Source organism: Mesoplodon mirus (genome assembly GCF_964341445.2).
Source record: "Mesoplodon mirus genome assembly, chromosome: 9".
In the NCBI taxonomy this organism is placed as follows: Eukaryota; Metazoa; Chordata; class Mammalia; order Artiodactyla; family Ziphiidae; genus Mesoplodon; species Mesoplodon mirus.
In genome coordinates this window covers 110,845,645-110,872,775 of record NC_138985.1, presented here as the reverse complement: position 1 = coordinate 110,872,775, position 27,131 = coordinate 110,845,645, and the positions used below count along the sequence as shown (strand labels likewise).

General features: G+C 40.5%; 1 protein-coding gene across 1 annotated transcript; it reads left to right on the top strand.

Annotated features, from left to right (window-relative positions):
* The first annotated feature begins 216 nt into the window (after positions 1 to 216).
* XRCC2 (X-ray repair cross complementing 2) lies at positions 217 to 22,398 on the top strand. The gene is made up of 3 exons (XM_082631634.1): positions 217 to 350; positions 12,425 to 12,506; positions 21,002 to 22,398. The coding sequence occupies exons 1-3, from the start codon at positions 312 to 314 to the stop codon at positions 21,721 to 21,723; spliced, it is 843 nt and encodes a 280-aa protein (XP_082487760.1). The 5' UTR covers positions 217 to 311; the 3' UTR covers positions 21,724 to 22,398.
* The last annotated feature ends 4,733 nt before the right edge of the window (positions 22,399 to 27,131 follow it).

Sequence of the window (27,131 nt, the reverse complement as noted above, 5' to 3'; positions counted from 1 at the left end):
AAAAAAATACATGCTGCTAGTTCTACCCAGTAAAAACAAATGGAAATTTATGAGAGAGAAGAAAAGAAAATCCCCAGTTACCTCCCGGTCTCCTAGGAGACGTGGTCTGACGTCACTGAGCGGGGCCGGGGGCGGTCGCACGCCCTGCTGCGCATGCCCGCCGGCTCTCCGGCTGAGGGCGGGCGCAGTGCGCATGCTCGCGCCCGGGTCAGTGGGTTAGCGTTTCTGACTGGCTGCGGGGCCGAGGCCGCGCAGTAAATGGCGACGCTGGCGGGAAAGTTGAGTAGCTGGTGCGCCGAGCCTCCGAGGCGATGTGTAGTGACTTCCATAGGGCTGAGTCTGGGACGGAGGTGAGAGCTGCCGAGGTGGGAGCTAGGGAGACGAGAACAGGGCCGTGGGCGGGCGAGGGAGCCCCGAGGGCGCGGGAGGCCGGGGCGCCCCGGGGAGGGGGAGGTGCGCGGGGCCCGGACGCCGGCTAGAGTAGAGCCCCGCCCCCCAAACCTGTGTCCCCCGAGCCGGCCCCCGAGACCGCTAGCATTACGGGCCAAACCTGTCATGCGTGAACCAGTCAGACATGGTACGGTGTGCAAGAGAGGCTAGGAAAAGCAGGGCATCGCCAGGCGGTGCGCTCATAGACTTTTCTGGAACAGTGGTATCTGAGTAGATGGCTCCACCTGTTGCTTCTGTTCTGTACGTCTTTTGCTTACGGCATTCAGCCTCGCTATCGCAGCTTACATTTACAGCCTAAGCATCCAGGGCCACACAAGCCGTGTGGTGTCTGCAAAGATTTATTCAGGAATTCAACCAGCAAGTATCAAGCACTTACTACGTGTTAACCGCTGGTTAAGAAACGCAAGAAATGGCTTCTGCTTTTGCAGGACAAGTAAGGGAGGCTGCCTACAAATTACAGGACGGTTGGTAAATCGTGCCGTCCAGTCGAGGGGCGGGCAGGCTGGAAGACTAACTGGGAGGAGGAGGGGACAGCTGAGGTTTTTAGGGACCTTTGGATGGTCGGTGGCTTGGCAAGGAAGGGGTGGCATTCGGGGCAGGGAGTTGCAAGTATGTGGGTTCTGCCTTGAGCAAGGGCATCACTGATTTAGGGGAACTGCAAGTAGTTTTCTGTAGACGGACAAAGCTAGTGGGGAAACTGTTGGGAAGTAAGCCCTGAGAAATAGGCAGAGGCAGGTTATGGAGGATCTTTTATACAGAGGAGGGAGGGGAAGCGATACCCTTAAACGATCAACAGGCTCTTTCTGTGAAGGACCAGAGTGGATCGTCTATATTTAGGCTTTGTGGGCCATTCGGTCTCGGTCACAGCTACTCAGCTCTGCTGTTGTAATGTGCAGGCAGCCAGAGGTGTGTAAACAAATGAGCATGGCTGTGTGCCAGTAAACCTTTTATTTTTTAAACTTCAGGATTTGGCCCGCCGGCCATAGTGTGCCAACCCTTGCTCCTTCAGAGTAGAGGCGCTGCTCCCTGTAAGAACTGCTACAGTTACAACCTTACTGATTGAGATGATGATTTGAAACGCAGGTTAAACTCAGATGACTTTTGCAATCAGAACAAGCCTAACATCCAAAAAATGAGAGCCCAGTGCAGTCGACGCACTGAACAAAGAATTTAGCATCATATCGTTTGCCTGCCACGGCTGTCTGGAGATCCTAAGCAAGATTACCTCACTCATATTACTTTGCAGTACAGTGGGGTGGAGGGGAGAAGATTAGTGAGCTGGGCAGTTGGTGCTGCTTTATTCTTTTTCCTTTTTGTCATCAAAACCAACTAAGCAACCCTCTTTTCCCTTAAGTGCTGGGCACTGTATGGCCATTGCTTAATTTGTTTGGATTCTATTGTCTTTCTTTGTACATCAGTCTACTAGATGGATCCTACCTGGAGGCATTGTGTTGAGGAAGCTATCTGAGGTCACAAATTATCCCAAGAAGCTGAAATAAACTACTTAATTTTTTTTTTTTTTTTGCTGTACGCGGGCCTCTCACTGTTGTGGCCTCTCCCGTTGCGGAGCACAGGCTCCGGACGCACAGGCTCAGCGGCCATGGCTCACGGGCCCAGCCGCTCCGCGGCGTATGGGATCCTCCCAGACCGGGGCACGAACCCGTATCCCCTGCATCGGCAGGCGGACTCTCAACCACTGCGCCACCAGGGAGGCCCTAAACTACTTAATTTTTTAAAAATATTTATTTATTTATTATTTTATATATTTATTTTGGCTGTGCCGGGTCTTAGTTGCGGCATGCGGGATCTTTAGTTGTAGCATGTGGACTCAGTTGTGGCATGCATGCAGGATCTAGTTCCCTGACCAGGAATCGAACCCAGGCCCCCTGCATTGGGAGCATGGAGTCTTACCCATTGGACCACCAGGGAAATAAACTACTTTAAAATTTTAATTCACAAGAATAACCACCTTATAAAATAGCTAACCTTTCCCACATCTTGTGAGTAGTAGGGAAGAGACATTTCATACAGGGTCTTCCAAGAAAACAAAGTCGCAAAGAATATTTTCCTTTAACAGATTCTAGGGATGCAATTTAGGGTAGGCCAGATAGCTGAGTGGAAAACTTATATAAGGAGCCCTTGATTGAAAGAAGACACACACTGGAATGCAATTTACAGTAGAATAATCTGTTCTTTACCTTACTTTTGCACAGTAACAATGGCAGTTTTTACTTTTACATTCCTCTGAGAGCATTAGAAAAGATTTTGGCAATATTTTGATATCATCCACCAGATGGCTTCATTTGCGCATACTTGTTAAGTAGTGGTGTCCTAAAGTGGTCCGCAGCCTTTTTGGCACCAAGGACCGGTTTCGTGGAAGACAGTTTTTCCATGGACAGGGGTAGGGGTGTTGGTTCAGGTGGTAATGCGAGCGATGGGGAGCAGCAGATGAAGCTTCGCTCCCCCGCCGCTCACCTGCTGCTAACAGGCCGCGGGCCCAAACCCCTCTGAGGCCCGGGGGTTGGGGACCCCTGGTGTACTTTACATTTTCTCAAAAATGCTGAAAATGCCTTGAGTTTAAAAGTAATCAATGGATAGATTCAAAGTGTCCAGTTTGGGTTGTCATGCACAACATACTGTTTCCTCTCTTTAACTTTATTATAATAGTTTATATTAAAGTAGTACATGCTTATGACAGAAAATTCCAGTAGTACTGAAATGAAAAGTAGGAAACTTCTCCATCCCAATTATCATTTCTCAAGGTGGATTTTTACATATTTTCCTAGAAGTTTTCTAATGGCATCATTTTTGGGGCTGAGATAGAGAACCCTGGACCATGGCTGTAGTCTTGGCTCAGCCGGGAGCAAGCTGGGTGATTTTGGATAAGTTATTAAACCTTGGCTTCTACCTTTGTAAAAGGAGGGCGGCAGATGATGATTTCTCAGTTGTCTTTCAGCTGTACCCCTAGGAGGTGGGTCCCTATATTTCTATGTATCCTTTCACTAAGCACAGTATTCCCTGCACGGTAAACACTTGATAACTATTTATTAATAATAATGACTGGTTTTCTTTTTTTTTAATTTATTCTTTGGCCGCACCGTGCGTCTTCTGGGATCTTAGTTCCCCAACCAGGGATTGACTCCACGCCCACGGCAGTGAAAGCACAGAGTCCTAACCACTGGGCCACCAGAGAATTCCCTGGTTTTCTTTTCTTAGAAAAGGTTCAGGGTGGCCTTTTTGCCAGAGGCAAATATTAAATAAGAAAATATTTAGCGGGCTTCCCTGGTGATGCGGTGGCGGAGAGTCCGCCTGCCTATGCAGGGGGCACGGGTTCGTGCCCCGGTCCGGGAAGATCCCACATGCTGCGGAGCGCCTGGGCCCGTGAGCCATGGCCGCTGAGCCTGCGCGTCTGGAGCCTGTGCTCCGCAATGGGAGAGGCCACAACAGTGAGAGGCCCGCTTACCGCAAAAAAAAAAAAAAAAAAAATTCAGCATTTAATAGTATTTTGGCCTCACATGGTAGACTTAGAGCAACATCCGTCCCCGTCTCTCTCTGCTTCCCTTCTCACCCAGAATAGAATCAGTGCTCCATCATTACCGTTCCTCCATTATGAGTACTTTCAACTTCCTTGTCTCTTTAAATCCTAACCTACTTTCCTAACCGCGGTGAAACCCAGCTGTCTACTTTCACTGTCTACCCACTCCGCTGAGTATTGCTAAAGAAAATCACAACCAGGCCGACTGGTTTCATTTTAAATTTGTAACCATCAACTTCAAGTGGACTCCCAGTCCACTTGTGTTTTCTAGTAAGTAATTCACTTTCTCCCTACAAAACACCTGTCATCAAATCCAACCTTACCCCTGAATTCCAGACACACGTGTTCTAGTATCTTCTTGACATACCCACATGGATGTCTCATGGTCATCCCAGACTTGACATGCTCATCATGATTGACTCCTGGATGCAGAGGAAACATGAGAAGAATTTTAACATGCCCTACACTGAGGTCTCGGTTTACCACCACACATGTACACCCAGCCCCACCCCGCTTCCTCCCAGGCCTTCCCTACCTTGTTAAATGGTGACTTTGTTCTACCTGTTGCCCAAGCCAAAAACGAAGTCGTTCTTGAATCCTCTTTTCCTCTCACATCAGCCCACATCCATTTGCACATCCTGTTTTCTCTACTTCAACTTATATCATGGATTTGACCACGTTTCACTACTTTTTACTGCCGCCATTCCTATTCCTAGTAACCATCACCTGCTTGATTGCAGGAACCTTCTAACTCATCTCTGCTCCACCCTGTTCACACTTATTCTAATACAGTTTCCACGTAGTATCCAGGGTGATCCATTCAAAATGTTAGCAGACTCGACTGTTCAGTTTTCCAGAGGCTCCTGTATCATTTATAGTAAAATCCAGAATCCTGTTTCCTCCACTGATGCATGATTTGCACATGGTATGATTTGCCCTTCAGCCCCGCCTCAGATCTCTTCTCCTGCCTTTCTGATCTCATCTTCCACTCTCCCTCACTCTTCTTCAGACACACTGTTGTCCTTGCTATTCCTTGAATGTGCCAAGTGTGCTTCAGCCTCAGAGCCTTTGCAGTTCCTTCAGAAATTGACACGGTGTGCCTCTTCACTTGCTTCTTGTTTCTTAGAGGAGAAGCTTTTCTATCCAGTATAAGGAGGTTCTTCCTACTGTTAATCTTTATTCCTTTACTCTGTTTCTTTTTCTTCTTTACACTTACCACATCTGACATCTTATATTGTTTATATGTTGTCTTCCTCCCCACCTCCCACCCCTGCCATTGAAGGATGATGATTGTTCTCTGTTGGCATTAATCCTTTAAGCTTCAGTGTTTAGAACAATATTTAGCCCACAGTAGGTGCTCAGTAATTGTTTAATGATAAATTTCATGCCTTCCCTTCTCTTCCTTCTCCCTTCTGCCTTGCCTCATGTGTCACTGAGAAAACAAGCAAACAAAATCACAGGAACTCCCTTATTTTTTCCTGTTGTCTGTTACTGATTTCTAGTTTGTTTCCATTATAGTCAAACATACTCTGTATGACTTCAGTTCTTTTATGATTATTGAGGTTTGTTTTATGGCCCAGGGTGTGATCTAGCTTGATGAATGTTTCATGGGCACTTGAAAAAAAATGTACACTCAGCTATTGTTGGGTCGAATGTTCTGTGTATATGAATTAGATCCTGTTGGTTGTGTTGTTCAGATCTTCTGGTAAGTCTTTTGGTTTCTGAGAAGTGGGTGTTGAAGTCCCAACTAGCGAGTTTGTCTGTTTCTCCTTTCAGCTGTATGAGTTTTGCTTCGTGTATTTTGAGATGTGTCTGATATGTACACATTTAGGATCACATGTCTTCCTAGTGGATTGATCCTTTTATCATTGTGTAGTGTCCCTCTTTGTCTCTAGTAATTTTCTTTGCTTTGAAGTCTACTTTATTGGGTAGTAATATAGCAATTCCTGCTTTTTCATCAAGTCTGTATTGATAAAAAGTACATGTACTGATTTTCTCTGAATTCCTTCCTGTAAAGTAGAACATTTTTGCTTCTCAGAAAGGGCAGCTTCTCCACTTGTGATATGAATTCCATCCACCCCACTCCACCCCCTCAAGGACAGCACTCCTGCAGGTATCCCCATTTTTTCTGTCTTCTGCATCTGCAGTCTTCTTTCTACCAATCATTTCTGTCAGTATCCTAACATAAAGCAGTACACACAAAACAAACCAGAAAACTCCCTACACACCAGCCCCTACCAGCCCCCTTCCCTTCCTCCTCTGTACAGCACTCCTCCCTCGTGCTCTGGCCTGAGCCTGCTTTTCTCTCATTCATTCACTCTTTAGCCCACTGTAATCTGGCTTGTCTCCACGTACCACCAAAAATGCTCTTCTCAGGGTTACCATCGAACTTCATGTTGCCAAATGCTCATTTCTTTTCTTTTCTTTTTTTTTTTTTTGCGGTATGCGGGCCTCTCACTGCTGTGGCCTCTCCCGTTGCGGAGCACAGGCTCCGGACGCGCAGGTTCAGCGGCCATGGCTCACGGGCCCAGCCGCTCCGCGGCACGTGGGATCCTCCCGGACCGGGACACGAACCCGTGTCCCCTGCATCAGCAGGCGGACTCTCAACCACTGCGCCACCAGGGAAGCCCAGGATGATTGCTTTTTAAAAACTATTAGTTATAAAGGCAGCAGCTCTTTGGGGACTGTACGTAGAAACAATGGAATTTGTATGATTTGGTATTCGAGTAACAATTGTCTTTTCCATATAATTTAGACGAAAGCTTTATTAAGAGCCAGGCCTAGCACTCTGCCCTGAAGGGCAATTGAATTTTCTAAGTGGCAGAGGAGCCTAATTTCACAAGTGAAAAAGAATTAGTCCGTGAATTTAAGGGACTACCATGGTAAGGGCCAAATTCTGCACTGATCACATACATGTTAACATAGCTGCTACTTTCCCTTGCCATCCTACACATTCCAACTCCTCTCTTACTTTCTGCATGTTACAGTTAACACATATTTGCCTGGAGTGAATTTCCTTGGTATATATGTAATAAAACTACTAAGAATTGTATTCAGTTTGTAGTGGAAATCCAGGCCTGTTATAGGGCGGGGGTGGGAATATTTGGTTTAGAGTGTTTGCTTCTTTAGGTAGACTTTTATACTTAACTGGTTTGAAACCTTGCTGCTGGGGTCCATCTGCAAACAGATTTAATCACAAAAGGTCAGGGGAAATGAGCCTTTATCCAAATGACAATTACATACACATGTTTGCCTTAATGTCCTTCATTTCTGGTTAATTTGATCTTTAAGCTCTCCTTCCTGCTCTAGTGTAAGCTTTTCCATAACCAAATGATGTTTTAAAACATCTGTATGATACGTATTCTACTTAACAGGCATTGAAGCTATATGATTGTCTATAAAACAGACTTTTGTTAATGAGTGTTAAGAAATTTGATGATAGCTGTAAGAATACTCAAGGACTTTTGTTTAGTAGAAGTTTGCATAGATTGTCCAAACATGTGAAAATCTGTGTAGTTTGAGGTTCTTTTTATTCTCCATCCTCCTCCAATTCTACCTACCTGTGACCTGTTTACCTTCAACTTAATAGGCAGCTACTAAGTTTCTGCCAAATGTAAAGCATTTTGGAATTGGTGGTGAGCCAGTTCCTTTCAAGCTCTTAGATCCAGATGAGGGAGACTGGTAGGTAATGTGTTCCTGAGTATAGGAATAGCTTCATGGAAGGAGCTGGCCCTGAGGAATGTGTAGAATTTTCATTCATTCAATAGTCTAGGCCTTAGAGCATTTAATTGAGAGGATAGGGAAAGGACGTTGTTCTATCAATGAATATTTTGTATGTGCCTGAAAGAACTACATGCTAAATCTCTCTTTCAGAGTTAAAGTTGCCTCTCACACAGAATCGACTGTCCCTTTTTTATGCCTTCACAGAGCCCCATGTTATTTCTATTGATATTATAGCACCTACAATACTTTATTTCACTTTGTAAACCTTTGACTCCCCCTCATTAAATTCTTGGAGGACAGGAACTGTGTCTGTTGTATCTATGTAAGTAAGGTGTTGTATCTATGCACCTTACTCAGTTCCTGGAATACACTTGACTTGCTTGAAATTTTTACCAATGAATATCTGTATAATTGAGTATTAATTACCCCTTTTGCAGGCCGTATACTAGCTCCAGTATTGATGTTGCTGTTGAAAACATTTGGGGCTCCATGTGGTGTTAGAGGGAGTGCTAAGAGAGATGGTTGAGAGAGACCAGATAATTGCCTAGACAGGACCTCAGATTGGTTTGATCTTCAGCTGAGTAGGTCCAAACACTGTCATCCCTGTACTCAGATTTTTTCAGACTCAGTGATACTGATTCTGAGGCTCTGTAGCACGGGGGAAGAATTCCAGGCTTGGGGAGCCAGAGATCTCAGTTAAATCCCAACTCTGGCGTCTACTAGTTTTCTCATCTGAAAAATAGAATGATAACAAATAGAGTTAATGTGATAATTAAAAGAGATAATGTATATAAATGATGTACCACAGCAAGTACAAATAGTAGCTATTATTAGATAGCTATTGTTATGATAATAAAACCTGGCAGATACTGATTTACAAACCAAATGCCAAATCTATTAATTTACAATATCAGTGAAACTACCAAATAGAGTAAAATTGTTGTGTCCACTGTGTATTCTTTCCCAGTTAGGAAATTTGGGCTCAGAAAGGTTGCTTAGAGGATCAAGAGAAATAGTTGAATTATCTTAATAGCTACCATCACCAAGCTTTGTTTGCCTGATGTGTTAATCTTCCCTAAAAGGATTAAACTATCATGTCAAACTGAACTTACTTTGGTTCCCTTTACCCTGGCTTAATTTACTCTTTGCCCTTCTGAAACTCTAGACTGATTATACCTTGCTTCTTTCAGCTTATTCCTCAAATCTGGACAACATCGTTCATTTTAGTTTATATGATGGTCAGGTTAATGCCAAATTTTTAGGGTATTTTCTGCTTAGGTTTGGAAGATATCTCATCCCATCAAGTGACTTCTATAAATTGTTAATATTATCTATTTTTGTCGAGTTAATCTATTTCCAAGTTCTGGGAGGTACTTTCACTTCCTCTGTATTCGATATACTCTGCTTTAGGCATTGTAAAACACTGTTTTGAAATTTATCATTGATAGGTAGTTTTCATCCTTTGAAAATGAATTTGACTTTTTAGTAATAGTGGAAAGTCAGATGCAAATCGGTAAAGTCAGCCAGTTTGATAAGAGGAGTAATACCATTTTTATCTAAGAGTCATGTCAATAAAATTCTAATCCTTTTCTGAATTCTGTCTTACAAGGAATTCTCCAGGGGAGGATTCTAAAATATCTTGAGCAATGACAGTAAGGGTAAACAGTTGGAGTAACTTCTCACGTTAATCATTCTGATGAGGATGTTGGTCATTTGTATACATGCTTTTTAAAACATTTTATAGTAATTTCATGTGTTCCATCCTGTCCACAAAAGTTCCTCTGTCTTCTTCTTTTGGACCCTCAACCTTCTAACCCAGTGGTTCTCATACTTTTCGGCCTGAGGACTGAGTTACAGCATAATAAATGGTTCAATATTCATATGTCGTACAAAATGGTCACCACAGCAGTTCCAGTTAACGTCCATAACCAAAGGGTTGTTGTTTATGTGGGTTATATCTGTCAGTGAAATGGAGAAATTTTAAATACTTAGTGATTTCACCAGTGCTTTAAGTACTGGGATGCTGTCAAGCTCACGGTAGTGGATAAAAGTTTTCCAAAATTCAAATTTTATCATTGGCAACAAATACTGTCAGTTAGTTTCCTTAAAGTGGCCAGCTGACTTTCTTTGTTTTCAGTAAATTGTCTGCCAAATAACAAAGTAGTGTAACCCTAATTTGTCAGTCATTCTTTCAAATAAAAGGGTGTTCTATGAAAAAGTATCCAGCTCAGGTAATCACACAAGTGCTTTTCCTAGAGAAAAAACATTGTATTTCAGTTTGGAGCAAAAGTGCTTTCTTTATCTGTGTGTGAACTTGGGGGAAGTCCCCAAGACTGCCTTCACTTCAGACACCAACTGCAGAGTCCCAGGTCCTCATGACCTCACTCATTCTGACATTAATTGCATGTTTGGGGTTCCCCAAGACCACCTTCAGGTTTAGTGATTTGCTGGAAGGACTTACAGAATACGCTGAAAGCTTAGTCATGGATATAGTTTACTACAGCAAAAGGATACAGATTAAAATCAGCCCAGGGAAGAGATATAATGAGACAAAATCCAGAATTCCAAATATGGAGCTTCCAATTGCCCTGTCCTAGTGGAGTATGGACAGTGCTAACTTTCCCCAGCAACAGTGGGGGACAATATGCCAACCAAGGAAGCTCCCCTGAACTTTGGTGTCCAGAGTGTTTATGGGGCTTTGTCATGTAGACATTGTCAGCCCCCCAACCAGCTGGCCTCTGTGTCCAGCCACTGATGCAGAGGTTGAGCTGACCCAAAGCCCTCACCTTTAGGTGAGGATAGCTGTGAGACTATCTGGTGTGGCTCAGGGCACCCAGGTAAACAAAGACCCTTTTATCAGCAGGATTTTCCAAGAGGCTTAGAGGTTATCTCCCAGGAGCCAAGGGCTAGGGCCGGACCTCTCTTTGGTCAAGGTTAAATTCTTTCCTACTAATATGTTTCCCGCGTCATCACAGGGAATGTTTTCAACAGTACTCAAAGGTTATGATTTAATATAGAGTCAATACTTATTTACTGCCACATCAAAAACATTCTTATGCAAGAAGAGTTCCGCTTGCTTCTTTGTTTTTCTGCGAGTGGTGAAGAGTACTACGTGCGCTAATACGGTTTGATGCCGCTGCCTTGACCGTGCTGGGTGCCAGCAGTTTTACCCACCTTTGCTGCTGCACCATCACCGCAAGCGTCAGCATAGTGAGGAAGACAAATAATATCTTAATACTTATGAAAATAATCGACCACAGGTAGGCCCTCAGAAGCTCTGCTCTAACTCAAAGCACTCTTGAGTGTAGTTAGCAGTCTTTAGCTTGTTTTGTGATAAAATCTCATCTCCTAGAGGACCTAAGTGCAGGTTCTTTGAGGGTAGCTTAATTACCTTCATTTCTGTAGTCTCCATTTTACCTGCCATAGTGCTTTGTACATAATAGACATTCTATAAATATTTGCCAAATTAATATATAGAACCTTTTCATCACTGCAGGTAATCTTTCCAAAACTTTTGCTTCTGTTTAAAAAAAAAAAAAACCCACCAAGGATGACTGCTTTTCTTCGTTTGTGATACGTGTTTTTGTTGTTTAGAAGGGTTGTCAAATCTGTACTGTTTCCTTAGAACCTTGAGAATCAACTTTGCTTTTATTTCCCACGTTGACATTTCAGTCTGTCTTGGACTTTTGCTTCCTGTAGTTCTAGCTCCTTCTGTCTTGGTACGGGCACTTCTCCAGGTTAGTGTGATGGACTCGAGCCTTTTCTCCACATCTGACTTTGCTCTCAAATCCATCCCCTCGGTAGCCACCAAGATGATCTGTTTGAAATGCAGATAATAATAGTTTATGCTTACACTGTGCCAGGCACTCTTGGAACACACTGAATCCTCAACAGTCTTGTGAGGGAAATACTGTTGTCTTGCTCACTTTACTGATGAGAAGCCTCAGGCCCAAAGACCTAGCTGTCTACTCTTAACTGCTCTAGGTTGCTTCGTAAAACCCCTTGCTCTTATCTACAAGCCAAAGAGCAAACTCCTAAAGGTGACATCCAAGACCCTTTGTGATCTGACTTCTGTTCTTTTGGGACTTCATTATCTCCTGCCACAAGCTCCAGCAATTCAAATCTGCTTGTACTTTACCCACACACTGTGCTATTATAACCTTTGCACCTTGGCTGATGTTGTCCCATCTGCCAGGTACGCCTGCTTGTGCCCTGTTCACAAATTCACGAATTCACGAATTCACGTGGGAGCTTCTCAGGGAAGTTTTTCTCCACCTTTCTCCCTATCCTCTCCCTTCCCCTCCCCTCCCCTAGATAAGGAGCTGGCGATATAATGGGCAGACAGATTAAAAGCTGATACCTGATAACAAGTGTGGTGAGCAGAGTGAGAAAGGTAATTATAATGAGTAAGGAAGGTAAATACTTTGCAATTAGCAGTTTGGTCCTGTGTCCCAAAGACCCTATCAGCTTCTTTGAGGGCAGGGACTCATTTTATACCAACTGTATATGGTACATTAACAAAACATAAAGTATTTTCTGAATAAATGAGCACAACTTTTCTCCTAAACTGTATTTTCTATTTCATAATTTCCTTCAGATCCTCAAAATGATGAAAAGTCTCTTACAGACTTTTGGAAAATTGAATAAATATCGATTTCTAGGATTTTGTATTTTTAAACAATGAGTTTTCCTTCTCTTTTTTTTCCCTTTCGCAAGCTCCTTGCCCGACTGGAAGGTAGAAGTTCCTTGAAAGAAATAGAACCACATCTGTTTGCTGATGAAGATTCACCTGTGCATGGTAAAAACACAATCTCAAGCCAAACTATAGTGTCATAAATTAAGTTTTATAAAACAAGTTTTTCCCCCACGTATATTCATATACATACACACACTTCTAGCAACAGCCTATGTAGGTTACACTGTGAAATTAAAAACTGAGAAAGATGATGATGAGACACTTTTTTTTTTTTTTTGATGAGACACTTTTAAGCCTTCATCGTCTGTGTCAGATGAGATGGGGTTTGGTTTATTTGCAGTTAAGTCTTCAGTATGAAAACCTCTTTTATCCCAGCACAGTATTTACTCGGAGTTTTGTTATTTATTTTTATTCTTTACAAGTTTGAGAATCACAGGAAAGTCCTTCGGTACTTGGTAGCTCTGTTAATATTTTTGCGATAGGGAGAATAATACCCACTTGTTTTACTGGCCCCTCTACACGAGGGAGAACTAGAAAGAAGGTAGTGTGCTTAGGTGGTTTTCTTCTTTTTTAATATAACACCCTTAAAGAGATACAGTTCACCCATTTAAGTGTACAATTTGCACACTTAGGCATCTGTCGGCACAATCAATTCTAGAACATTTTCTTCACCCCAAAAAGAAACGGTTGCCTATTACTAGTCACTCCCCATTTCCTTTCACATCCCTTAGCTCTAGGCAACCACTAATCTACTTTCTGCCTCTATAGATTTGCCTTTTCTGGACATTTCATGTAATTGGAATTATACAGTATGCAGTGTTTTGTCACTGACTTTTTCCACTTTGCTTAATATTTTCAAGATTTATCATATTGTAGCATGCATCAGTAGTTCATTCCTTTTTACTGAATAATAATATTCTATTGTACCCATTCATCAGTTGGTGTGGACATTTGGGTTGTTTCTACTTTTTGGTTGTTATGACTAATGCTGCTATGATCATTTTGTGTACGAGTTTTTCTGTGGAGAAATGTTTTCAGTTTCCTTGGATAATACCTCTGAGAGGGACTGCCAGGTTGTATGGTAACTCTGTGTTTAACCTTTGGCAAAATTGCCAGACTGTTTTCCAAAGTAGCTGCTTGGGAATTGCCACATTTTACTTGCCACTATCAGTGAAGTGTATAATGGTTCCAATTTCCCCACTTCCTGCAAACATGTTACTGTCTGCCTCTTTGATTATAGCCTTCCTAGTGAGTATGAAGTGATACCTCATTGTGGTTTTGACTTACATTTCGTTGATGGCTAATGGTATTAAGCATCTTTTACCACAATAAAAATCCAAAATGTCCTTCTTTGTCTCTAATAACAATTTTTGTCTTAAAGTATATTTTGTCTGATAATAGGCTAGCACTTCAGCTCTCTTTTGGTTACTGTTTGGTTACTATCAACCTTGTGACATGAGATGTAAAGTGTGCCCATTGTAAACAACCTATAGTTGGATCATGTTTTTTTATTCCATTTTGTCAATCTGCCTTTTGTTTGGACAGTTTAATCCATTTATTACTATTATTAGTTAAGATAGGGTTTATGGCTGCCATTTTGCTATCTGTTTTATATGTGTCTTACATCTTTTTCGTTTCTCTGTTCATCCTTTACTGTCTTCTTTTGTGTTAAATAGATACTTTCTACTGTAGCATTTTAATTCCTTGTCGTTATTTTTACTTTTTTTTTCCTTTGAGTTATTTACCTCGTGATTGCCCTGAGGATTACAGTTACCACCTTAATTTATAACAATCTGGTTTGGATTAAATACCATCTTAATTTCAATATTTTATAAAAAACTTTGCTACCGTATAGCTCCATTCCTGTCCCCTTCCTTTGTGCTGTTTTAAATTACATATTTATATACAGTATGCCCTTAAACACACTTACAATTTTGCTTAGTTAAAATCATTAAAATTACTTAATGCAGTTGTTTCTTAAATCAGTTGAAAAAATAATTAAAAATATAAAACACTGCGCCTCCCTGGTGGCGCAGTGGTTGAGAGTCCGCCTGCCAATGCAGGGGATACGGGTTCGTGCCCCGGTCTGGGAGGATCCCATATGCCGCGGGGCAGCTGGGCCCGTGAGCCGTGGCCGCTGGGCCTGCGCGTCCGGAGCCTGTGCTCCGCAACGGGAGAGGCCACAGCCGTGAGAGGCCCGCGTACCACAAAAAAATATATATATATATATATAAAACACTTATACTGTCTTTTATATTTACCTATGTAGTCCTATGTTCCTTATTAACTCATTTGGATTTGTTACTGTCTACTGCTGTCCTTTCATGCAGCCTGAAGGACTCCTTTTAGTATTTCCTATAGAGCATATCTGTTAGTTAAAAAAAAATTCTAAACTATCAATAATAAATGACAAATTTTGATCAAACATGTTAGACAAAAGATTGAACTGTTTTTATTCTATCAGAAAGGATATTATTAAGTTGAACCTTACGAAACTGACATTAAAACATAGGTTCGAGGACTTCCCTGGTGGCGCAGTGGTTAAGAATCCTCCTGCCAGTGCAGGGGACACGGGTTCAAGCCCCGGTCCAGGAAGATCCCACATGCCATGGAGCAACTAAGCCCATGTGCCACAACTACTGAGCCTGTGCTCTAGAGCCCGACAGCCACAACTGCTGAGCCCACGTGCCACAACGACTGAAGCCCACGCGCCTAGAGCCTATGCTCCCCAACAAAGAGGAGCCACCGCAATGAGAAGCCTGCGCACCGCAATGAAGACCCAGTGCAGCCAAAAATAAATAAAATGAAAACAAAAAAAAAATAGGTTTGAAGCACAGCTTATACATTTGAATATTACATTTATAGAAACTTTAAAAACACCATTATGTTCAGTCACTAACAAAAAAGTTTACTTAAAACTATGATAGCTCTTAGAGCTATAAAACTGGTTAGATGGAAAAAAAGAACTGGTTAGATGAATATTCATTGGAGCAACAGCATACATAAGACTGGGATTATAAGAGTTATTTATCAACAACAGCAGTTTATCAAAAACTGTTATAGGGAAGCTCAAGTTGAAGCTGTAAGTGATTTAGGTGTTACAGGGGTCTCTAATGCTGTTGTAAAACATATTTTTAATACTTTTTTTGGATAGTACTTATTCAGTACCATATACAGACTCATTACCTCTTCAGTACCGTAATGATTGTACTCTGCAAATTCAACATATTTGTTATACAATTAGTAGGTTGGTACCTAGATGGTGTATTTTTTTTTGGCTTTTCTTTCTTTTACTTATTTTGAAGGCTCTTTAGATTCGTAAACTCACTCCGACAATCTGTTACCCAAACCCCTTACGCATTCTATTTGTGAGAGTAACTATCAAGGCCAAACCATCCAGATTTTCTGATTTAGTTTAATTTGTCTAATGTCAAACTGTAGAGGAGATTTTTGGGGGTTTTTTTGGGGGGGTTGTTTCCTTTAACTACCAGTTGTAATATGCAGTACTTTGCCTGGACTAGGGTGAGATTTTTTTAACAGCTCGCAGAAACTTACGAGATAGTGATTCAGTTAAAAGGACCGTGTCTCCTCTACAGAACATAATGTTTGAATATTATTATTATTATTACTTTTTTGGCTGCATTGGGTCTTCATTGCTGTGAGTGGACTTTCTCTAGTTGCGGCGAGTGGGATCTACTCTTCGTTGCAGTGCACGGGCTTCTTATTGCCGTGGCTTCTCTTGTTGCAGAGCACAGGCTCTAAGTGCGTGGGCTTCAGTAGTTGCGGCGTGAGGGCTCAGTAGTTGTGGCTCGAGGGCTCTAGAGCGCAGGCTCAGTAGTTGTGGCTCATGGGCTTAGTTGCTCTGCAGCATGTGGGGTCTTCTGGGACCAGGGATCAAACCCGTGTCCCCTGCATTGTCAGGCAGATTCTTAACCACTGCGCCACCAGGGAGGTCCCTGAATATTATTTTTGATCTTATGATTAGATAGTAAATGTTCATAAAAATCAGTGAAATTGATTTTAGTTCATCATTAAACATATTTGCAGGGAATCTAGTTCAAGAAGTTAATGATAGTATTCATGTGTAATTTCCAAGTTTGCAGATTTTACTTACCCAGTTGTTATAAATGACCTTTTCCCCCACTTTGCTATTAATCTGTAAAAGGACAGGAGGGTTTCTGTGTACCTAATAATCTCTTATCCAGCCTTAAACTTTGCCTCAGTTTAACTTGTGCTGAACCAAGCCTCTAAGGAGTCCATATTTACACCACACCAGCTAGTCCTTAGTTAACACATGGATTTAGAAAGCCTTGTTAAACCATGTAGGAAAGCCTTACTCTTTTGAGTTATGATGAAAAATGTTCACGAGCACCACCCCTCTCTCCAAGAAAATACTTGGCAAAGTTTTCATTTTTTCCCCTGTTCTGAGAATTCCAGAAAATATCCAGAGATATCTCACAGTTACCCTCTGACCAATATCAAGTATTTCTAGCTCTCTGTGGAGTCCCTCCTCTTTTACTTCAGAATATGTTGCATTTCTCTTATCTTAATTTATCTTCATTTAACTCTCCAGCCACAAGAAACTGCTACTGAATTTTTTACTTTTTAAATGAGCCTAAACCATTATGTTCTTTTCTAGTCCCTGATGTGTCCCTACCTTCCCCCACTCTGATTTCTCTCCTTGCTTTTACTCTAGAGGCAGTGACTGCTCCCTGTGCTGCCTTTTCAGCTTATTGAGTTCTTTTTTTTTTTGGTAATAGACTTTTTTAAAAATATTTATTTATTTATTTGTTTTTGGCTGCGTTGGGTCTTAGTTTGAGGACGTGGGAGCTTTCATTGCAGCGTGCAGGCTCTTCGTTTTGGCACACAGGCTTCTCTGTAGTGGCACACGGGCTCAGTAGTTACAGCGCACAGGCTCTAGAGGGCACAGGCTTAGTTGCCCCGTAGCATGTGGGATCTTACTTAGTTCCCCGACCAGGGATCGAACCCGTGTCCCCTGTATTGGAAGGCAGATTCTTAACCACTGGACCACCAGGGAAGTCCCTCAGCCTATCTTCTGAATATCTCAGTTTTTAAAGTTTGGTTCATAAAATAATGTTTACATTAAATGTGCTTTTGCAGGCTAAACATTTACTGCTGTAAGGTTACTATCCAGGACCAGTTTAGTGATCTGTTTCCTACCTCTCCCCTGCCATTTTTTAATTTTTAGAACTTTTCTGCTGCATTTAGTATTATTTAGTACTATTTCTATTAAATTTCTGTTTTATCTGTCTTTATGCTGACTTCTCTAACTGTGGATCTATCCCAAGAATTGAATTTTGGCCCGCCCTCTATCTTAGTTTTAGGTTCACTCCCACCCCCCAAAGAGTTTTCTGTTCTCTATCTCTGTGTAACTTATTCCTAGATTGCTATATCCAGCCTCTTATTACTGTCGTGAATCTTAAATCGTAGCGGCTGTAGGATATATTTATTTGTGACACCTAGAGATACATCTTAACATACCATTTTGAAAGCTAAATTATTTTTTTTTGAAAGCTAAATTCTTGTTGGATATTTACATGATTATGTGAATTAAAAATCTCTGCTCTGCTTATGTGTTTTTTTTTACACAGCACTTCCAAGCCTATCTCTGAGAACTTTTAAATCACTACCTTAGGTTTAACCCTTACCTTCTAAGTGAAGGAGGCTGAAGACTTGATAGAAATGAAGTGTCAGCACACTCGGGCCCAGGGGCAGCTGGCCTTCACACCCGCCGGCTCTGCTAACCAAAGCCGCATCCTCACCTGTGACTCCCTACCACACCTGCTCCCTTTCAAAATGCCGTGTTCCAAATTGACTTTCTTCACCAAATGAGAACTTATGTTTTCATTCTTTAGATTTCTTCTAAGAAATTCTTAAGAAGAAAGTCATCTGATGAAATGCATTCAAAATATACCGTACTGGGCTTCCCTGGTGGCGCAGTGGTTGAGAGTCCGCCTGCCGATGCAGGGGACACGGGTTCGTGCCCCGGTCTGGGAAGATCCCACATGCCGTGGAGCGGCTGGGCCCATGAGCCACGGCCTCTGAGCCTGCGCGTCCGGAGCCTGTGCTCTGCAACAGGAGAGGCCACAGCAGTGAGAGGCCCGCGTACTGCAAAAAAAAAAAAAAAAGTAGTGAGCAAGACATAGAATCAGTCAAGCAGATCATCAGAAATGACGTAGCACGTTCAATGTGATGACAGAAGATGGTAAAGTTTGCTCTTCCCACCTCAGAGTCTTGTTACTAGGATCCAACGACATGTGCAGCCGTCCCTTTTCATTTGGAAAGCGCTATAAAAAGGTTGCTTACTGCTTCGCAGCCTCTTAGGCTGCCTTTCCTGGGGAAAGGAGAGAAGGTGCTTGCTTGTGTGTGGTCTGCTTGTCTCCGCATCGCGTTTCTGCGTGGTCCTTTGTGTCCTCCAGACCACTTTCAGATTAATCTTGCTAAGCTGTGTTTTCAGCTTTCCTTCACTATCATTAATATTGGTTCAGTGTTAATGTTTCTTCATCTAGTGCATGTCGCTTATTTTCTTTCTATAATAGGGGGTGGTAAAAGATTTTTATTTGGGGGCAGGGAGGATTTCCACTTAGCTCATCAGTTGTATAGTAGGAGAGGGTAACTGGAACATCTGGATTGAATATAGTTTTAGTCACTGTGTTAACTTTTAATAAGAGCATCCATGAGCAATTGTTAATATGAAAATAGTTTTACTCCTTGAGGCTGGAATCTTGGGGGCAGGGGTTTGGGGGAGTCCTTTTAATTAAAATTTTGAATTGCAAATTGTATATAAGATTATAATGGAAATTGGCTGAAGTTTTATACTACCTTAAATATGGTATGGTGACAGATTGCTAGGTTCCTTACACATTATTTGTGAATGTTCCAATATACAATGGTTTGTTAGGAATAACAGGAAATAAAGTAACTGGATTCTCAGATGGACTTGTAGTTTGTTTAGGGCCTAAGAATCTGCATTTTAACATAGTGTTTCCAATTATGTAGTTCAGCCATAAATTAAGTGGCAAACAGGGACTTCCCTGGTGGTCCAGTGGTAAAGAATCCGCCTTCTAATGCAGGGGACGCAGGTTTGATCCCTGGTCGGGGAACTAAGATCCCACATGCCGCGGGACAACTAAGCCTGCCTGCCACAGCTACAGAGCCCACATGCCCTGGAGCCTGTGCGCCACAACTAGAGAAGAGAAAACCCGCACGCCACAACTAGAGAAAAGCCCGTGCGCCACAACGAAGAGCCCGTGCGCCACAGCTAAGACCCCACGCAACCTAAGATAAATAAATAAATAAATAATAAATCTTTAAAAAAAAAAATGGCAAGCAAACAAGAATTGGAAGGCCACTGTTAAGAGTGGATTTTGAAAAGCTCTGGAGGCTGGACAGTTTCCCCAGGTGTTTTATTTTATCTGTGCTGTCCTCAATGAAAGAGAGTTATTGGAAACTATATAGAAAGAGATTTGGGGTCTTCAAAGTTTAGACTAGTTGACTTTGATTTACAATGCTAGGAAAAATAATTCACAGTGCACATGTCATTTCAGCAAGACAGTATCAAGCGATATCCATATAGCAAAGGGTAACTGAAGGCAGTTTGGAAACGTGCAGGGGTGTTTTCACCTGAGGGATGCAGTTGGCACTTAGGGCCTGAAAGCTGTGGGTCTTCACTGCCTCGTATGTGTGAAACTGTACCATCAAGAACTGTTCCACCCATAATACCAGCAATTTTGAGAAGCCCTAGTTAGGGACTGTTTCATTCGCACATAGCAGAAGTCCAGCGTAGTGGCTTATTTTTGTCACACAGGCATGGAGGCAGGCTGGTGTGCGAGGTTCCGTATTGTCATCCACGTCCTGGGTGCCTCCTGTCTTCCTGCCCCACCCTCTTTAGGGTCTGCCCTCCTCAGTGTATACCTGTCATCTTCGCTGTCGTCTCAGAGGAGGGAGCGGCAGAGCAGACAGAAGTGGCGCCTGTGTGAGGACAGCACAACTTGGAAACCCCAACAGACATCCACCTGTGTCTCATTGGCTACAGCTGTGCTGCCTGCTGGCCCCTCGTTGCAAGGAAACCTGAGAAGAATCATTTTTAAGCTGGGCACATTGCTTTTCCCCCAAATTGGGGTTTTATACTTAAGGAAAAATGAGAAACTGGATATGGGATAATTAACTACCAGAAATGGTGTGTACCAGTGGTCAGTAGCGTTTTAAAAGACCCTAGATCTGTGGCACTTTATTCTTAGTGTTATAGTGTCACCAATTTAAGTGTGAGTGTATGTGGACCCCTCACCAGGAGATTCCCTTAGGCCCATTTCAACCATGTCATTTTGTTTTTCAAATTTTCTTTGTGCTAATGAATAGCCAGCACCTTTCTCAGAGGTGAAATTTAGTGATTTACTTTTTATTTCCTTATTTGTATTTGCTTATACAAATCCGTTTTGGCAAATGGCTTTAGATTTTCTTTCAAAAGGAAAAAATTTCAGTAAATGTCTTTTTAAACATTTTTGCACACTTTTCATTTTGTAGGCTATCATTATTGTGCTGCTGCATTTTGACTGACATTTTAAAATTTTACACAGGTGATATTCTTGAATTTCATGGCCCAGAAGGAACAGGAAAAACAGAAATGCTTTATCATTTAACAGCACGATGTATCCTTCCAAAATCGGAAGGCGGACTGGAAGTAGAAGTCTTGTTTATTGACACAGATTACCACTTTGATATACTTCGGCTTGTTACAATTCTTGAGCACAGACTATCCGAAAGTTCTGAAGAAATAATAAAATACTGCCTTGGGAGATTTTTTTTGGTGTCCTGCAGTAGCAGCACCCAGTTACTTCTCACACTGTACTCACTAGAAACTATGTTCTGTGGTCACCCCTCCCTCTGCCTTTTGATTTTGGATAGCCTGTCAGCTTTTTATTGGATAGACCGTGTCAACGGAGGAGAAAGTGTTCACTTACAGGAGTCCACTCTGAAGAAATGTTCCCGACTCCTAGAGAAGCTGGTCAGTGAGTATCGATTGGCTCTTTTTGCAACAACACAAAGTATAATGCAGAAAGCCTCAAGCTCAGCAGAAGGGCCTTCTTGTGCCTTGAATCGCCAGAGTGATGTGGATGTAGACTATAGACCCTATCTCTGTAAGGCGTGGCAACAGGTGGTAAAGCATAGGATATTTTTCTCCAAACAAGATGATTCCAAAACCAGCAACCAGTTTTCTTTAGTTTCACGTCATTTAAAAAGTAACAACTTAAAAAAACATTTTTTTATTATTGGAGAGAGTGGTGTTGAGTTTTGTTGATATATATCATAAAATAGTCTTTTTGTAGGATATGACACAAGTTTTAAAATGTCTTTAATAGGCTAAAATGGTTTGATTCTAAAGTTCTTAAACTCTAAGGGAATTTAACATAACCGTGTTTCTATACAGAATGGATTTCTTAAACTAGTACAGTAGAACCTTAGACTCTTCTTCCCTAGGTTGTTGAAGATTATTCAAAGTGATAATAACAATTAAGCTGTATTAAGTTGTTTCAAGACTAAATAAATAAGATATACATTTCAGTCCAAATAAAGTGGAATATTCTAACTTTGTGTCACATTTCTGGAATTCAGTTAAATACTTGTTTAGGAAAGTTGAAATGCATTTCTGATTTTTCATATGTAACTCCTTTAAGAAGCTGTAAATTTGGAGAATGTTTCTGTAGAGCTGTTATTTCTGTAAAAAGGATGAAAACAAGGAGCTTACCCAATCTGCCTTTCACACCAAAGACTGGAAAGTCAGAGCACTTTGATCTGTTTTACTGAATTCAAAGAGGGAGCTGCATTATGGTTGAGGTTCTGTATAATTTTTAAAACACAGGGAAATAAGATACCCATTCAAGGAGTTCTGTGAATATTGAAATTTTCATCTTTCTTGTTAAGTGATAGATAAATGCTAAAACTATATAGTAACTGTATGTTACTTGTGTTTTCTTACCCATTTAGAATACTTCAGACATACTCTGAAATGAATTGAAATGTTTCCAGCTGAGAGCTGGACAAGGCTCTATATACTTTGGCCCAGTAATGATCAGAAATTTGAGCATGCACCTCCAGGGGCACACAAGGTAGTGTATTGTGGAAGAGGAAGAAAATTTTAGAACTTTGATTTATATATTTTAATCTAAGAAAAGATTAAATTATATCAATATTTGATATTCAGATTGACCCTGGCACTCACTCAACCTATATATCAGATTGCCTTATGTCACATGTATATTTGAGGTATCCTGTGGGAAAAGTGGAAAGAATTGACAGTGGTGTTCTCACAGGTATGTTCATTTATATGTAACCTATTTAGTTAAAATGAACTGTACGTTCACTTATCTAACGAAGATTCTTTATGAGGGCTTAAAGGATCATCTTCATAATGCAGGCGTAGCAGATGTAGCGTGTGCTGTCCATACCTGGAGCTCCTGTTGCTTACCTGCAGTTCCCAAAACCCAAAGGCTTCTGAAGGTGTCTCTGGATGCCAGAGCCTGCTGGGCTGCATGGGGCCCAAACCTGGCAGTCCTTAAGCAGTAAGGGTCACGATTTGGTAGATTAATGCACCTGCTTCCTCACCCCTCATTGAGGGGTGAGGACAGCGACGTATTTCTCAGGGTGGCCCTGGTAGGACTGATCCCCAGTCACTTAGAGCAATAATCTATTCATTAACTCACTGTTTATGGCCTCCCATCCTTCCCTCTCACTTCCTCACTCTCGTGGGGCTCCTGGGATTGTCTCCCTAATGAGCAAATCCTTGTCTAGGAACTACTTTTGTTGTGGGTTGAGGGGGAACCAAACTGTCGGCAGGCGTCAGACTAACAGCCCCTCTAGGCTCAGTATTTGCTCTTTAGCCACATTATGGAATTTAAAATGATGGCATTCTAATTGGCTGTCAAGTTAAATTACATTGGATCACATTACTGTCATTCATACCCACTTACCTGTGTGCCATCAATAAATGGTATCTTGCCATTAATATACTTTTAAATATTTACATATTTTATCCATAGTTCATCCTTTTCAGCTTATATTTTTCTGTATGTTATTACATGCAATACATGTTACACATAAGTAATTTATAAATATTTGTATGTTGAGGGAATATGCTTATTTTTCCCCCATAAGAGTGTGTGATCAGTAAGATTGACAATCTCTTGCTGTACTTAAGAGGACTTCTCCTTTTAGCTGTTGAGATGTGAAAATTCTATTACCTTCCCTATCAAGCTCTGGGTGTGTGTTACACATGTTTATGAAAAACTTAGCGACTCTTAGCAGAATTCTGGCCTTGGCTATGATAGGAGTTTCCATTTCTCCTCTGTATAAATGAAGTGCTAATTTAATGGGCTGTTATTCACAGATTTATAACTTATTCTTCAGGAACATGATTAAAAAATAATGAACTTTTATATGAACTTAAATTATCAATTATATATTAATGTGTCAGACCAAAGACTTAGTTATCTTAAAAAGATTTGTTATCTAACATGTTGGAAGGAATTAATACTGGCTAATAAAAAAGTCTTTTAAACTAAAAGTTGTACCAATGGGATTTCTTGAACACTGTAGAAAAATTAATACTTGTAAAAAGAATCAACCTTAAAGGGGTAGAAGCGGCACATCCTGAGCCACAGATGGCAGATAATGGGGATGCTGGATAGAACCAAAAGAATAACAGCAGTGAGGATTACAGATCTTAGGATAGTTATCCCATTTACTTGTTTTAAAAGGGGGGGATCATAAAATACATTTCTTATAAGTGAACTTCTCAGGGAGACCGCTGTGAGAATCTAGTTTTTTAAAAAATGCATATGAAAGATATTTCAGATGTTCATCAGATACATGCTATATAAAATCAAGATAGTGCTCACCTTATCACTTCCATTGTTTAAAGTTTTCAGCTTTCAGCTCTCAAATGCTGGATTATTAATATCATTCCAGAAAACTTTGATGCAGACCACTCTTCTGTATGGATTATCTAAGAATGAGGATGAAACAGACATTTTCAGATGAATAGAAACTGAGAATTTACCACAAAAATTGCCTCACTAAAGAACTTCTGAAAGATGGACTTCAAGGAGGAAGAATATGATCCCAAAGCCTGAAATGTAAGAAGTAATAGTGAGTAGAGAAAATAGTAAGCACTTGAATAAATCTAAAGAAATATTGATAGTGTAAAACAACATCTAATTTATGGGAGGAAGAAACAATATAAAGTAAAAATTCTAGGCATCCCATTGCCTATAAGCCTAGTATGTATAAGGTAGGTAATTGAAATCATATCAATCTAAATAGCTTGTATTATTCTGAAGGAGAGTAAAGATATGGACCAACTTTAGACTTAAGTATTAACTTGATAATTTGAAGAGCTGCTTCTAAAAGAAACAAATTAATATATGCTCCAGTAGTATATGTTGAGGCAAAAGGGAAAAGAGAAAAACAAAAAATGTACAAATACAGAAAAAGTGGATAGGACAAATGAGCACTAAATAATGCAGTAGAGATAAATCCAGTTATAAATGTGTTGAACTCTTCTGTGAAAAATCTTGGATAATTAGGCTAGATTTTTAACAATCTGCTATATGCTTTTTAAGGAAATACATCTAAAACAAAGATACAGAAATGTTGAGAGCCTAAAGATTAAAAAGACCAGAAAAGTATCAAAGGAAGCTCCTGGAGCTGTATAAGTAAACTTTAACTGTGGTAATATTTTCTATCTTAACTGGTTAATGATAGAAGGTTTAGTTTATCTGTCCTCTGTAAGATAACTTCAAAAATATAAAGCAAAAATTTAGAGACTACAAGGAGAAATTGATAGTCACCATCATGGTAGACATTTTAATATACCTGAGAGACCAAGCAGTTAAAAAATCAGTTAAAGAGAGAGAATCTAAGCACAAGCTCAAACTTGATCTAATAAACATATGTTGAACTCTGCAGACAAAATGAGAATGCATATCTTGAACACAAAAGGAAAATTTATGAAAACTGATCATGTGCTATGAGAAGACATCAAATTTCAGAGAGTCAGTATCATGGAGATCATTTTTCTTCATTATAATGCAATTGTCAGAAGTCGACAACAAAAAGGATAACTAGAAAGTTTCCAAATTTAGAAAAAAGTTTAAATTTCTAGATAATGAATAGGTCACATAAGAAATCATATTCACAATTAGAAGATACTAACATACAAATTGTTAGAAAAAGAATAAACACAAAGGACACAGGAGAAAAACTGAGTAGAAATTACTGAAATAGAAAACACAAGAGAAGCAACAAAGTCAAATGACTGCCAAGAGCAAGGGCTGAAACAGTTTTCAGAGCGAACAGGAAGGCATGACTAAATAGAGCAGAGACTTTATATCAGTAACAACCGGTATCAGTACATCTGAAAACTGAGACAGTGGACACATCAAAACAATCTCAAAAAAAGACCCTGAAAAATACTGTAATCATTACAGGACTTGAATCAGTAATTTGAACTCTCTCCACAGTCATTTAGGGGGACTTCCAGTAATAGCAGAATATGTCCCTACCAAAACAGATCCTCTCTGGAGGACGACAATATCATTCATAGGCCTCAAGTTATTTTTAAAAGTGAATTCTTAAACGCAGTGTCCAAAATACAATCTAAGGTATTATGACACACAAAAAGACGAGTCTCTGTGGGTGAGAAACTGCAGAAAGAAATGACCACCCCCCCACAGACATGAATGTATATATCAATACATCCACAACTCATGCAGACTAAGAATACATGGCAGGAACACCACGAGTCAGGAGTCAGGTAGATGGAGTGGGTGTCCTAAGGTCCTTACATTGTCTGGGAGAAGGAAAGGTATCAACGTTAGACACTGATAAAGAGACTGCATCCTATGATTTCTAGAATAACCACTCAAGAGGAGAAAAAAAAGGTTATAATTTTTCACATTAAAGGCATGGACAAAGATCCTCCATTAAATGCGAACTAAGAGAAGGCTGGTATATGTACAGTAATATCAGACAAAAGATACTAAGGTAAGAAGGATAGAAGGTATCTTTACTAGAGGTAAAGAAAAAGTGAAGTTGATAAAACTTTCAATTCACCAGGATAATATGAAGTTTACAGACATACAAGGGGAATAGAGACATTGAGAATTATGTTTGGAGACTTTAACACCCGAGTAATTGGTAAACAGTAAACAAAACAAAATCAGTAAGGATACTAAAAATAGAACAGGATGATCCACAAACCCCACACCACTCATCAAGTGCAGAATACATTATTTTCCAGCATGCTTATAACATTTTTTAGGGACCATATCCTGGGCCATACAGCTGTGTCAACAAAACTCAAAGGATTGAAATCACAGAGTCAGTTCTCCAGTGCTGATACAATTCACCAGAAATCAGTAATGAAAAGATAATAGAAAATCTGTGTATATTTCAAAAGTAAGGAATAAACTTCAAAATAAAATAGATTGGAGATATCACAATAGAAAATATAAAATATTTAATTCAGTCATGAAATTTATATCAAATATGAGGAGTATTGTTAAAACAATACTTAGAGGGAAATTTATAGCCTTAAACCCTTTTGTTAGATCAGATGAAAGGCTAAAAAAGGAGCTAAATAAGCATTTCCTTAAAGAAGAAAATGAACAGTAAATTAAATCCCCTTCCCCAAATAAAAGAAATGTAATA